Here is a 14,258-nt window from a genome sequence, read left to right on the forward strand (position 1 = left end):
ACATTTACTATACTGCTAGTTTATTTGCAATGGCTAGAACACTTTCTGAAACTTAAATACCAAAGTGCAAATGTTCTTGTCGCCTTGCAAATGTAAAATTTTATTAAAATATACAAACATTTTACATTTACTATACTGCTAGCCTATTTGCAATGGCTACAATATATTTTGAAACTTAATTACCAAAGTGCAAATGATCTTGTTGCATTGCAAATATAAAATTTTATAAGAATATACGAACACCTTTTATTTGCTATATTGCTAATCTATTTGCAATAGCTACAAGTTAATTTACACTTGATACGAAATTCTACTTAGATTTCACGACTTGAACACTAATAATGGTGTTCATTATTAAGTGCAAATGTTGCTGTCGCATTGCAAATGTAAAATTTTATAAGATCATACGAACACCTTGCATTTGCAACATCTACTAGTCTGTTTGCTCTTAATACGGAATACTATTTATGTTCTACGATATAATAGTGTTCATTATTAAGTGCAAATATTCTTGTCGAATTGCAAATATAAATATTAACAAGAATATACCAACACCTTTCATTTGCTATATTGCTATTCGATTTGCAATGTCTACAAGTCTATTTGCTCTTAATACGGACTTGAACACAAATAGTGCTGTTCGATATTAAGTATAAATAGTTTTGTTGTAATGCAAATGTTTTCATTTGCTATATTGCTATTCGATTTGCAATGTCTACAAGTTAAGTTGCACTTAATATGGAATACTACTTATGTTTTACGACTTGAACACTAGTAATGATGTTCATTATTAAGCACATGTTATTGTTGCATAGCAAAGGTAAAATTTCATATGAATATATGAACACTTTTCATTTACTATATTGCTAGTCTATTTGCAATGTCTACAACACAATTTGCACTTAATACGGAACATATGTCGAACACAAGTTCACTTGTAATAGCAATTGTCTTTGACGCTTTCCAAATGTTCATTTTAAAATAATAAGGAAAAATTTGCAGCATTTTGAGTCCATTTACAATGTTTACCACATAATTTGCACTTAATAGTTAACACTTTTTATAATTTAAAACTTGGTTTACCTAACAGCATTATATTTCTATTTCATTTTTCTATGCAAATACAAAATTTTTGATAAGAAAAGTTGTAAAATGTTTCATATACAAAGTTACAAGACCATTTGCAATGTTAAAACACAATTTACAATGTTGCAAACCATTTTGCTATTAATACTAATATCAACTTTTTAGTGCAAATTTTCTTTCTACTTTGCAAATGCAAAATTTTGTGAAAATATAAGAAAATTTTACATTTACCATATTAGCCAATCCATTTGCAACGTTGCAAACTTATTTACTTAATACATTTAACACTTTGCAACATTGTAGATTTATATGGGCTTAAGTAAAAACTAGATTTGATGGTAAAGTATGCAACTTTGCAAGACCATTTGCAACATTGCAAGACTAATACTAATCTTCATTACACTACAAGACCATTTACTATGTTACAACACAATTTGCAAGATATGGTCTATTACTATATTACTATACTAATTTACGGAATAGTATATTAACCATTCTTTTGATTATTCTATGGACTAGTCTAATGACTAGACTAGTCTAAAGACTACTCTTTAGATCAGTATTTTAACTAGTCTATGATCTAGACTAGTGACTAGGTCTATGGATTAGGTCTTTGAGTATGAACAGGTCGATGAACTAGTACTATAAGTAGTTCATGTACAAGTCTATACACTAACTAAGGGAATGGCCACAATCTATAGACCAGTCCACAGACTGGTCAATGAAATACTATATTGGCTATGGACTTTTCTATGGACTATTCTATGAACTAGTCTGTTTACTAGTCTATTCTATGGGTTAAACTAGTCTATGGACTAGAGTAATGACTAGCCTATTGGCAATACTAGTCTATGGAGTAATCTATTGACTAATCAGATTAGACTACTTATCTTGGTCAATGGACTAGTAGTCTATTTACTAGGCTATTGGATATTTTATGAACTTGTCTATAGACTTGTCTATGGACTTTTCTATAAACTAGTCAATTTACTAGTCTGTTGACTAAACAATTGACTAGTCTATGAGTTAGACTAGTCTATGGACCAGCCTAATGTCAAGTCTATTTGCCAAGTATATTGACTGGTATATGGTCAATTCTATTAACTATTCTGTGGACTAGAACTAGTCTATTAAGTTTATGGTCTATTCTATTGACTAGTCTGTTCTATGGACTATCCTATTGACTTTTCTGTAGACTTTCAATATCTGCGGACTGGACTATTGACTAGTACATGGATTAGTTTGTTGAATAGTGTATGAACTAGGCTATTGACTGGTCTGTTGCCTAGCCTATGAACTAGTCTCTTAACTAGTCTACCACCTAGCCTACGGATTAATCTATTGACTATTCTATGGCCTAAACTATTGACTAGTCTATGGGCAAGTCTATCTGCAAGTCAATGGAGTAATCTATTGACTAATTAGATTAGTAGTCTATTTACTAGTCAATGGTCCGGTCTATTGACTAGCCCTCGGACTAGTCTGTTAACTAGTCACAAGAGTGTCTATTAGCTATGGAATATTTACTAGTCAATGGCCCGATATATTGACTAGCTCTTGGTCTAGTCTATTAACTAGTATGTTTCCTAGCCTATGAACTAGATTCTTAACTAGTCTATTACCTGGCCTATGGATTAATCTATTGACTATTCAATGGACTAAAATATTGACTAATTGGCAAGTTTAAGATCTATTCTATTGACTAGTCTGTTTACTATTCGATGGACTATCCTATTGACTATTCTGTCGACTAGTCTATTAACTACTCTATTGACTATTCTACGCACAATTCTATTGGCTGGTATATTAACTATGAACAAGTCTATTACCTAGCCTAGGGATTAATCTATTGACTATACTATGAACTGAACTATTGACTAGTATATTGGCTATCTACTAATCTATGGAGTAATCTATTGACTAGTATATGGATTAGTCTATTGGAAAGTCTATGTACTAGACTGCTGACTAGTCTGTTGCCTAGCCTATGAACTAGTCTCGAAACTAGTCTACTACCTAGCCTGGATAAATCTATTGACTATTCTATGAACTTAACTATTGACTAGTCTATTTTTAAGTCTATATACTGGTATATGGAGTAATCTATTGACTAATCAGATTAGTAGCGTGTTTGCAAGTCAATGGTCCGGTCTATTGACTAGCTCTTGGACTATTCTATTAACTAGTCACTTGAATAGCCTATTAACTAGTCTATTAAATATCTTTGGACTATATGGATTAGTCTATGTACTAGACTGCTGACTAGTCTGTTGCCTAGACTATGAACTAGACTCAACTAGTATATTACCCCTTCTACGGATTAATCTATTGACTATTCTATGAACTAAACTATTGACTAGTCTATTTAGTGGCAAGTCTATATACCAGTCTATGGAGTAAACTATTGACTAATCATATTAGTAACCTATTTACTAGTCAATGATCCGATCTATTGAGTAGCTCTTGGACTGGTCTATTAACTAGTCAATTGAGTAATCTATTAGCTAGTCTATATAATATCTGTGGACTTTACTATTGACTAGTATATGGATTAGTCTATTGAATAGTTTATGAACTAGTCTCTTAACTAGCCTATAGATTAGTCTTTTGACTATTCTATGATCTAAGCTATTGACAAGTCTATTGGCAAGTCTATCTACTATTCTATGGAATAATCTATTCACAAATTAGTAGTCTATTTACTAGTCAATGGTCCAGTCTATAGACAAGCTTATAGACTAATCTATTATCTAGTCAGTTGAGTAGTCTATTAGCTAGTTTTTAGAAAATCTCTGGACTGATCTGTTGACTTTCTATTGTATATCTGTGGACTAGACTATTGACTAGTCTATGGATTAGTCTATTGAATAGTCTATGAAGTAAACTATTGACTAGTCTATGATCTATTAAAATCGCAATTATTGACAATATATGAACCCAAAAAAGTCACAATATTAACTTTAGTTTATTTACACTAGTCTCATAGCAATTCTCACTACAAACCCTTCCAACTGCTCCCTAAAACCTCCAGCATGTCGTCTGCAACATTAGCAAAACCCCATTTAAAAAAAAGCAAAATATATAGTCACAAATAAATATATAACAAATTTTAAGTTTTATTTAAAAAAAACCTATAATTTTTCATCACTCTTCAAATCATTTGCATTTTCATAAATAACAATTTAACCCCAAAAAAAGTAAAAACTTTAAAAGCAAAAAAAATATATTCCAAATTTAAACAAAAAAAAACACCACTACAAATTATTATGTTACAAATACAAATTATTTTATTTTTATTTTTTATCAACCAAATATAAAAAAAATCAAATCAAAAATATCAAATACCACCCGAAACAAAAAAAAAATCAAATCAAATTCACAATTCAGGCTGTTAACACAAATACACGTAATCGAAGTCTTGGCCGTTTAAGAAGGCAGCCGCCCCGTCATGGTATTGGTAAGTCCTGTTTTACAACTCTTTTTTCATTTGTTATTTTCTTCAAAAAATTTCAATAATTCTACTCACTTACCACTTTTTTTATTTGAAATTTTCAAAATATTCAAAATTTTTTTTTACTTGAAAAATTTCCCTTTTTAAAATATGAGTGTGTTTTTGGTTGTTTCTGTTTTTTAAGTTTTTAAAATTTTGGTAGAATTTTTTTAAGAAAATTTAACAATTTCCTATTATATTTTAAACCACTGTGTGCACTGTGTAATTTTATTTTCGAAATTATAATTTATTCTAATAAATGTTGATGTTTCTTTTTTTGGAAAATAAGCATGTTGCAACATGCATGTTTTATATGTGTATAAATGGCATATTTTACATAAATAAATTTTAAAATTTGATAAAATTTTTATACAAAATTTCGTATATCTATATTTAAAATGTTGCAACATGCAAAAAAGAATAAAATCTTTAAAGTACTTGACTAATTAAGTATCTGAATTATCACGTTACTTCATCATCTCACAGCCCAAGCGGCTGAACCTTAAATATTTAGAAGTAGAAAGAGGGAAAACAACTAAAATATGTTTTCTTAATTATCTCTTACATCAGACATGGAAAACTAAAATCGTAAATAGTACTTACCTTGACCAAAAAGTACTTTTTGGGTTTAAAAGTACTAAATTATTTGTCGGCTTTTTATCTATTCTCTAGTCAGAGGACATATATTTACAATATTGATTATGGATTGGTATTTTCACTAGTCCATTGTCTATAGAATAATCTATCGACTATCCTGTTGACTATTGGCAAGTATATATACCGACTCGCCTATGACCTAGACTATTGACAAGTCTATTGTAGTCTGTTGATTGTAGTATCGGAAATAGGTCTTTAAATAGTGAAATGAATTAGTATTTTGACTAAAAACATTTCGGTTGGTTACAATTGGTTCTCTCTTGGTCCATTCTCTAGTCTATGGACGTACTATGGGCGTAATACATTGACAAGTCTATTGAATAGTCCTATAACTCGTATATTTACTAGATTGATTATGAATTGATATTTTCACTAGTCCATTGTCTATCGAATAACCAGGGCCCCCGTGCATGATGATAGAACGCATCTTGGTGTATTGCAATCTAGAGGGAGGGTGGTGCTATCAGTACCTCTAGTCTGCCTGGACTATAAACATGTGATGTCACTTCACTCCTCGGCTAGTCCTTGGTATGATTTGACATGAGGTCTAACCAGAAAACCATATAATCTGGTACTACGGGTGGCCAGTTGCCCACAGGACTTGTTCTGGCTGGTCAGTTGGTTGAGGTTCCTTCGGGATCCACGTAGTGGCTGTGGTTTAAACCCAAATTCGCGGGAAGAGATTGTTGGTTTAAGGGCTGATATGCCCTATATATAATGCATTGACTCTATTCAAATGACACAGGTTTGTGTACAAAGCAGCATATGCTGGATTTCTGAACCCGATCGGTATTTCTTGTAGTAGGGAGCCGGTATATGCTAGGGAATTGTCAAGTTAGCGTTCAGTAGTTGTCTGTCATTCCGTAGAAAGATCCTTATGATCATGGGAATGGAACTGATGCAAAAATTGGTGAAAGATTGGGAAAATCTCCATATATTGGAGACTAGTACTGATTTAGTATGCATTTTTACGCTTCGAGGAAGTTTCTCGGTGCTGTTGCCATCTCAACAGGATATATTGATTCTTGCTACGCGACTATTTGTCGGTGCAATTATTGGGTTCAGTTTACTTTGGAAATTCCTACATCCTTTGTTATAGATCGGTTCATGAAGACGGATCCTGATCTATTATCTTGGGTATTTCGGGCTACCAAATACGTCTCTAGGTGCTGTTGCCAAACCAACAGAAGCCATCGCAGTAGTGTGGTTGGGCGACTTTAAGAGGTCCAGGAATGCACTGGGGGGGAATCTTTAGATGATGAGAATGTTTGTAGGGACAGAGCATTCCTCATAACATCAATAGGGTGTTTTCACCTGATGTTGGGTACGCCCTTCTATTGGCTCTAACCAGTGATTGCCTTTTCCTTTGTCGGGCTTAGATTGAGCTGGCTCATGACACCTGTACTTCCCTAACGGGGCTACTATGGCAAAAGGTTAGATAGCTCGAGTACTTCAGCAAAGTGCAGCCATGTACGAAAATTGCCACCTGGCCCTCTCTTGGGTCCATTTATGTTTGATGTCATTGTGATACCCAGGGGGACATAGTAAAGTTGTTTACTACTCGTCGCTTCCATAACGAAACCAATCAGATTGAAGTTTAGGATATACCTTAGGCTTACACCAAATAGTTTATGAATGTCTGAAAAGTTAAGGCCGAACCGTAGCAGAGTACTTGAGATATCGTCACTTCTAGCTCTTCATTATTATAATTTCTACAATAATCGTTGAATGTGAGACTCAATCTTTGTTTGTCCTAGAGTAAGCATATAGCGGCCAGATGTACCTAAAGATATGACAAGTGATCTCATTAGATCATCTGAGTTGATCCTTGTTTATTTTAAACAAGCGTCTTATTCGTTCTCTGCTTAACCCAAATGTCGAGATGACACCTGCACTATCCTTTACACCAGCTTTGCTATCGGTATATATGCATATATGACCACATATTCGATAATTCTTAAGACAGTTTGCTGGTCGCTCGATTACAGATATTTCCCCCCGAATAACACTATAATAATTTAAATATTTAAAAGAGAACCAAATCTATCAATAAAATGCCTTCACCGATTCTTCCACTTCATTTGAAGCTATAGGTGGAAACACTCGTTTTACCTGCATGGCCGTGGTGTTCCTACGAAGAGTCTTTTTAGGGATCAAAGTGGAAAAGAGTATCTTTTTTTGTCGAATATATTGACAGTAGAAGGCTTTAATGGGCCCAATTTATGGACAGGCTTTTGACAAATAGACTTATTAAATCATCTTGAGCAATACCACTGATTAGTGAACGGAGAGTCAAGATCTACGGCAAATCAGACCCGTAAAAACTATAGCCAATGACTTCCAATTATGGAATACTATCTTGGTAGAGAACTTTACTTGTACTTTTATTTAAGAAGCGTAAAATGTCGCTACCAGAGAATTCTGACTTTCTGACTACTTTCTGACAGTGAAAAGTATCTCGAATTTGTTCTAAAATGTCACAGAATCTGAGCACTAGAGTTATACGTTCAAAACCTACCTATACTAATGTATTAAGTACTGGTATTGTGAGGAGCAGTTCACCTATTACAAATCTATAGAAAAGATTTCGGAACTCCTTGGATCCCTTTATTATTTTCTTGGCAAACTTATCGATCTTATGGCTAAACAATAGACCCTCAGCTTAACTATCAGCTGCTTGCTTAAAAAAAAATTGTTTCATTGTTTATGGTTCTATTTTCGTAAACACTCTCCCTCTCTCTCTCGAAAAACTATTCATGAGAACCAGGGCCAAATTCAAGCATTCAAAAGTGGTCGAAATTCTTAATATTTCTTAAGATTTCGATCGAATGCCTGACTTTGTCCCGATAAACTAGACTAATGCGACCAAGAAGTAACAAATTTGGTGAAATCTATTGTTGACAAAATAGGGTCTTAAGAGGAAGGTCTAGTGGTATACAATTTGTCCAAAATATTCTCTATTGACTTCTGCACTTTCTTCTTTTTAAACGCTGCTATATAATTCTTGTATTGGAATAAAATTACAATTCGGAATCACTAGAATTAATTATTTTTGAATCTTTATTATTTACACTAACTCTTAGTTAACTACTAAACTCTCTAATCTAAACTAACTAAACTATACTTAAGCTAACTAACAACTTGTCTAATTAGTGTAATCTTAAAACAAAAAAAGACTAACCTTAAAAACAAACTTAATTAACATAAAATACAAACAAATACTTTTCACTATATATTACAGTAACTCAACACCGTTCCAATAGTCCACAACACTCTAGTTCGGCCTCATCGCCTGTTATGTCAAATAGTAGTTCTAGTCCAGCACCACCATCCAGCAGTCCAAGTCCGCAAGAGAGCCCCAAGAATTGTAGTTATATATATCGTGATTGATTGATCACAAATACCAAATCGATGCCATTAATCAAAAATCAAACAACAACATCAGCAGCAGCAACAACAACAACAGCAACTTTAATAGATGAAATCGATAAAACAACAACAACAACAGCAACAACACAATCAACGCATAAGCCGAAACAGAAAGCAAACACTGCCAATAATAAAATAACAACAACAAATGGAACTGCTAAAACTACTATTTCTAATATTACAACAACTAAAAACCATAGACAACAACATAAACAAAAGCCGTTACATGACATAACCACAACTTTGACAACAGCAGCAACAACAGCAACAAAAAGAAAAAAACATTTTAGCAACAACAAACATAGAAAACATAAAACCTCGTTGGCTAAATCCGTTCCTGCCACACCTGTACAAGTAAATCCCTTAACAACGAATCATTTTGTGCCATCCTCACCAGATTTTTACGATGATCATGATATTGATGATAATGATGATGATGACGATGATGTGCTCTACATGCCACCCTATTCATATCCCAATTGTTCTTTAGATATTTTAAATGCAGACTATAACTTTGAAAATGAATTCGATTTTAATGCCACCCAGCAACAGCAGCAGCAACAGCCTGAGCAAGAGGAAGTTGAGGAAGAGGAGGAACATTTCCGAGAAGCTTTAGCCGATAATCATCCTTTAGAATTGCAACGTGATATTGAAGAGGACTCCTCTTCTATGGCCATGATAACACCGCCACCACCCTATGACACACCCTACAGTAAACAACAGCAGCAGCAGCAACTGTTGTCACAACCCTACACCATGTACTCGTCCTCTCAACGCTATCCCCAACATCAAGCTGCCTATACCGCACCCAAAGCACAACGTTCCCATTACACCCCACACACCCGTAAATATATTTTCAACAACAATCGCGAACAATTCAATATCAGCTCCTCCAATGGCAATTCTAGTTCTAATTCCATACAACAACAGCCTCAATCCTCATCACTAGGCAGTACACTCACCAATGCCATTACGCCCACAAAATTGAGTGCCGCCGCGGCTGCCATGTTTGCGGCCCCACAAATGGTTCAACTAAATCGCAAATGGTCGAATTTGCATCGTAAACGTCGACGACGTAACAGTAGTTCGGGTGATTCGAAGGAATTAGATAAACTAGTCTTGCAGTCTGTCGATTGGGATGAAAATGATATTTATTGACAACATCTGGGTATAAGTGTGAGATATACATCGTTATTCTAAAGAAAAATTTTAACTTTTAAGATATTAATTTAGTAAAGTTTTACTAAAAAATGGAGATATACATAGATAAATATTACCATATATAGTGGCGAAAGAGTTTAAGAAGTAATATTAAAAGTTTAAGCGGGAATTGCTTTCGATTTGGTTTCTGAAATTTTATACAAATATACTCAAAATAGTTTTAAAGGTTTGAAAAGCATTGCGCGGTATTTTAAAATTTTATTAATTTCTTTTAAACAAATGTTTTCAAAATAATACTACGTGATCTTTGCTGGATTCAGATTCTTGTTCTGTTCTAGTTCTGTTCTAGTTCTGTTCTAGTTCTGTTCCAGTTCTGTTGTAATTCTGTTCAAGTTCTATTGTAGTTCTGTTCTAGTTCAGTTCTAGTTCTGTTCTAGTTCAGTTCTAGTTCAGTTCTAGTTCAGTTCTAGTTCAGTTCTAGTTCAGTTCTAGTTCAGTTCTAGTTCAGTTCTAGTTCAGTTCTAGTTCAGTTCTAGTTCAGTTCTAGTTCAGTTCTAGTTCAGTTCTAGTTCAGTTCTAGTTCAGTTCTAGTTCAGTTCTAGTTCAGTTCTAGTTCAGTTCTAGTTCAGTTCTAGTTCAGTTCTAGTTCAGTTCTAGTTCAGTTCTAGTTCAGTTCTAGTTCAGTTCTAGTTCTAGTTCAGTTCTAGTTCAGTTCTAGTTCAGTTCTAGTTCTAGTTCAGTTCTAGTTCAGTTCTAGTTCAGTTCTAGTTCAGTTCTAGTTCAGTTCTAGTTCAGTTCTAGTTCTAGTTCAGTTATAGTTCAGTTCTAGTTCAGTTCTAGTTCAGTTCTAGTTCAGTTCTAGTTCAGTTCTAGTTCAGTTCTAGTTCAGTTCTAGTTCAGTTCTAGTTCTGTTATAATTCCGTTATAGTTCCGTTCTAGTTCTGTCCTAGTTCTGTTCTATTTCTGTTCCAGTTCTGCTCTAGTTCTGTTCAAGTTCTTCTCTAGTTCTGTTCTAGTTCAGTTATAGTTCTGTTCTAGTTCTGTTCTAGTTCTGTTCTAGTTCTGTTCTAGTTCTGTTCTAGTTCTGTTCTAGTTCTGTTCTAGTTCTGTTCTAGTTCTGTTCTAGTTCTGTTCTAGTTCTGTTCTAGTTCTGTTCTAGTTCTGTTCTAGTTCTGTTCTAGTTCTGTTGTAGTTCTGTTCTAGTTCTGTTCTAGTTCTGTTCTAGTTCTGTTCCAGTTCTGTTGTAGTTCTGTTCAAGTTCTATTGTAGTTCTGTTCTGGTTCTGTTCTAGTTCAGTTCCATTTCATTTACAAGTTATTTTGGTTGAAATGGAAAATAACTTTTGGAAGAGTATTTCTTTGAAAACATTGTCATATTTGACCTTAAAAAATATTTAATATTTATTTTTAAATTTAATTTACACTATTAGTGTATTACTATTTCTTAGTAAATCCAACAATGCTTTTCAAATTTTTGCTTTTTAATAGGAATTTTTTTAATTAATTGTTTTTAGAAATTTTAAATCAAATTTTGTATAAGCAGCTTATAACTCAATCATAAACGAAAAATAACTAAAAAAATAGCCAACAATAAAAAAAAACCAACAAATTCTCTCGCTCACCCAGGCCAATAAACCAAAAAAAAAACGTAATATTTATATAGAAAAAAGAAATAAAAATATAATTAAAATTTAAGCATAAATAACGTTAGGGATTTACAATTGTAAATACAAAACAATATTATTATACAACAACAATAACAAAATCTACTTACTACAATATAAATAAATTGTAAAACACACTTTTTTTAGAAATTATAATAAAATAAAGGCGATAAAGAACATTGAATAAAAAAGCAAACAAAAAGAAATTTGTTATTAAAACCAATAAACTTTAAAAGAAATAAAGCAAAGCATACAAAAAAGCACAGCATGTTTGGACATGGCTGGCTAAGGGAGTATTAAACATAGAAATACTTTACTAAAAATGTCTTGAAATTTAGAATTTCTTTAACAAAAATAAAAAAAAAATAAGAATACAAAATAAAAACAAACGCATTTTTAGTAATAATTTATTTTATGCAATTATTATTATTATTATATACAGTTTAGAAAATATTTAAAAAATCAACAACAAATTTAGATAAACTTACACTCAACAACCCTCCCCCCCAAGAAAAAGAGGAAATTTTAAAAACAATATTCTAAGGAATATTATTAATAAAATAATAAAAAGACAAGCAAATAAAAAGTATTTAAACTTTAAAAATCAATAACAAGACAAACAAACAAATATTAATTATTTATATGCTTAAACAATTAATTTAAACAAAATTAAGAAACTTTGTAAAAATGATATATTGCTAAGCAAATTTAATATAAAAAGAAAGTTATTAAAATATTAACACAAAAAAAAAAACAAAACAAAAAAAAATATTATTTAAGCCTAAATTATAACTAATATTAATTATTATATAATATTTAAAACAAACAAAAAAAAAACAAATTGTTAATGCTAAATTATAAAAACAAAAACAAAACTTTGTAATTAAAAACAAAAACTTGTATATTTTACTTTATATATATATATATATATATATATAAACTATTTATACATTTATAATATAATAATAATAATATTTAAACAAATTCCCTTTAAACAAAAAAACCAACTCATATTTAATAAGAAAGGTAGTCAAAAAGTCATATAAATTATAAAATAGTAGCAGTAGTTTTAGCCGCGTTTTTTTACAAACCAAAACAACAAAAAAAAAACATAAAATTTATATAAAAATTAAAAAAAAAATAATTAACAAAAAAAACTTAAAAAAAAACATCCAACCACATTTAACTTTTTTTTGAAAAATTAGTAATGTTATTTATTATGATTAACAAACATTTATCAATATTATTATTAAACATTTATAAATATCAAAAAAAAAACAACATAACTTAGTTAAACAATTTTTTTCCCACAAACACATAATAAATTGTAGTGTTACTAGCAAAACTGTAATAAGGGGATTAGTTTGGTTAAAACTAATTAAAGTCTAATTGCGATACGTCTGTATATAGTCTAGGTTTAAGTTTGCTTTATAGTTTAGACTAAAGTATGCACTAAAATTTAGAATACAATCTGTTCCATAATATTGACTAGAGTGTAGAATACAAACTGAACTATAGTCTACACTGTAGTCAATATAATATAAATAGTATTCTGGCCTATAGTCTAATTTATAATTAAGGCTGTCGTCTAAAGTCTGACCATGACCATACTCTAGACTGGATTATAGTTTAGACTAAACTCTATACAATAGTCTAAACCAAACTCTGGTCAATAGTCTACACCAAGACTTAGTATATAATTAAGTCTGGACACCAGTCTAGACAATAGTCTGCACAGTAGACTAACCTTAAATCTAGACTTAAATCCAGACTATTTTAGTCTTTAGTCGCGTACAGTCTATTCTATTATAGTCTAGTGCAGTTCTGGTTCAATTCAAGATTAATTCTAGTTCTGTTTCAGTTCAGTTCTTGTTCAGTTCTAGTTCAGTTCTAGTTCTAGTTCAGTTCTAGTTCAGTTCTAGTTCAGCTCTAGTTCAGTTCTAGTTCAGTTCTAGTTCAGCTCTAGTTCAGTTCTAGTTCAGTTCTAGTTCAGTTCTAGTTCAGTTCTAGTTTAGTTCTAGTTCAGTTCTAGTTCAGTTCTAGTTCAGTTCTAGTTCAGTTTTAGTTCAGTTCTAGTTCAGTTCTAGTTCAGTTCTAGTACAGTTCTAGTTCAGTTTTAGTTCAGTTTTAGTTCAGTTCTAGTTCAGTTCTAGTTCAGTTCTAATTCAGTTCTAGTTCTGTTCTAGTTCTGTTCTAGTTCTGTTCTAGTTCTGTTCTAGTTCTGTTCTAGTTCTGTTCTAGTTCCGTTCTAGTTCTGTTCTAGTTCTGTTCTAGTTCTGTTCTAGTTCTGTTCTAGTTCTGTTCTAGTTCTGTTCTAGTTCTGTTCTAGTTCTGTTCTAGTTCTGTTCTAGTTCTGTTCTAGTTCTGTTCTAGTTCTGTTCTAGTTCTGTTCTAGTTCTGTTCTAGTTCTGTTCTAGTTCTGTTCTAGTTCTGTTCTAGTTCTGTTCTAGTTCTGTTCTAGTTCAGTTCTAGTTCAGTTCTAGTTCTGTTCTAGTTCTGTTCTAGTTCTGTTCTAGTTCAGATCTAGTTCAGTTCAGTTCTAGTTTAGTTCTAGTTCAATTCTAGTTCTGTTCTAGTTCTGTTCTAGTTCAGTTATGTTCTAGTTCTAGTTCTAGTTCGGTTCTAGTTCTGTTCTAGTTCTGTTCTAGTTCTGTTCTAGTTCTGTTCTAGTTCTGTTCTAGTTCTGTTCTAGTTCTGTTCTAGTTCTGTTCTAGTTCTGTTCTAGTTCTGTTCTAGTTCTGTTCTAGTTCTGTTCTAGTTCTGTTCTAGTTC

At 32.0% G+C, this 14,258-nt stretch overlaps 2 protein-coding genes across 3 annotated transcripts in view; both read left to right on the forward strand.

Annotated features, from left to right (window-relative positions):
- Positions 1 to 8,629, forward strand: part of LOC119605936 (semaphorin-1A) — a 203,432-nt gene extending 194,803 nt beyond the window's left edge. For both annotated transcript variants that reach the window (XR_005231615.1, XM_037959288.1), the window contains one exon: positions 8,475 to 8,629. Coding sequence is in view for 1 of the 2 variants with exons in the window: in XM_037959288.1 (XP_037815216.1) it covers positions 8,475 to 8,477 (3 nt within the window). In the remaining variant the exon portion in view is untranslated. The remainder of the gene's footprint in view (positions 1 to 8,474) is intronic.
- A 15-nt stretch (positions 8,630 to 8,644) lies between these two features.
- On the forward strand, positions 8,645 to 9,820 carry LOC119605935 (box A-binding factor-like). Its single transcript, XM_037959287.1, has one exon. It carries the CDS (start codon positions 8,645 to 8,647, stop codon positions 9,818 to 9,820), a length of 1,176 nt encoding a protein of 391 aa, XP_037815215.1.
- The last annotated feature ends 4,438 nt before the right edge of the window (positions 9,821 to 14,258 follow it).

This window comes from Lucilia sericata, unplaced genomic scaffold (assembly GCF_015586225.1).
Source record: "Lucilia sericata isolate MDLA Ls3-8-SP2 unplaced genomic scaffold, ASM1558622v1 Contig000536F_arrow, whole genome shotgun sequence".
Taxonomy (NCBI): Eukaryota; Metazoa; Arthropoda; class Insecta; order Diptera; family Calliphoridae; genus Lucilia; species Lucilia sericata.

Coding starts and splice junctions, on each gene's coding strand:
- LOC119605935 (XM_037959287.1), top strand. CDS start 8,645: ATGCCATTAATCAAAAATCAAACAACAACATCAGCAGCAGCAACAACA.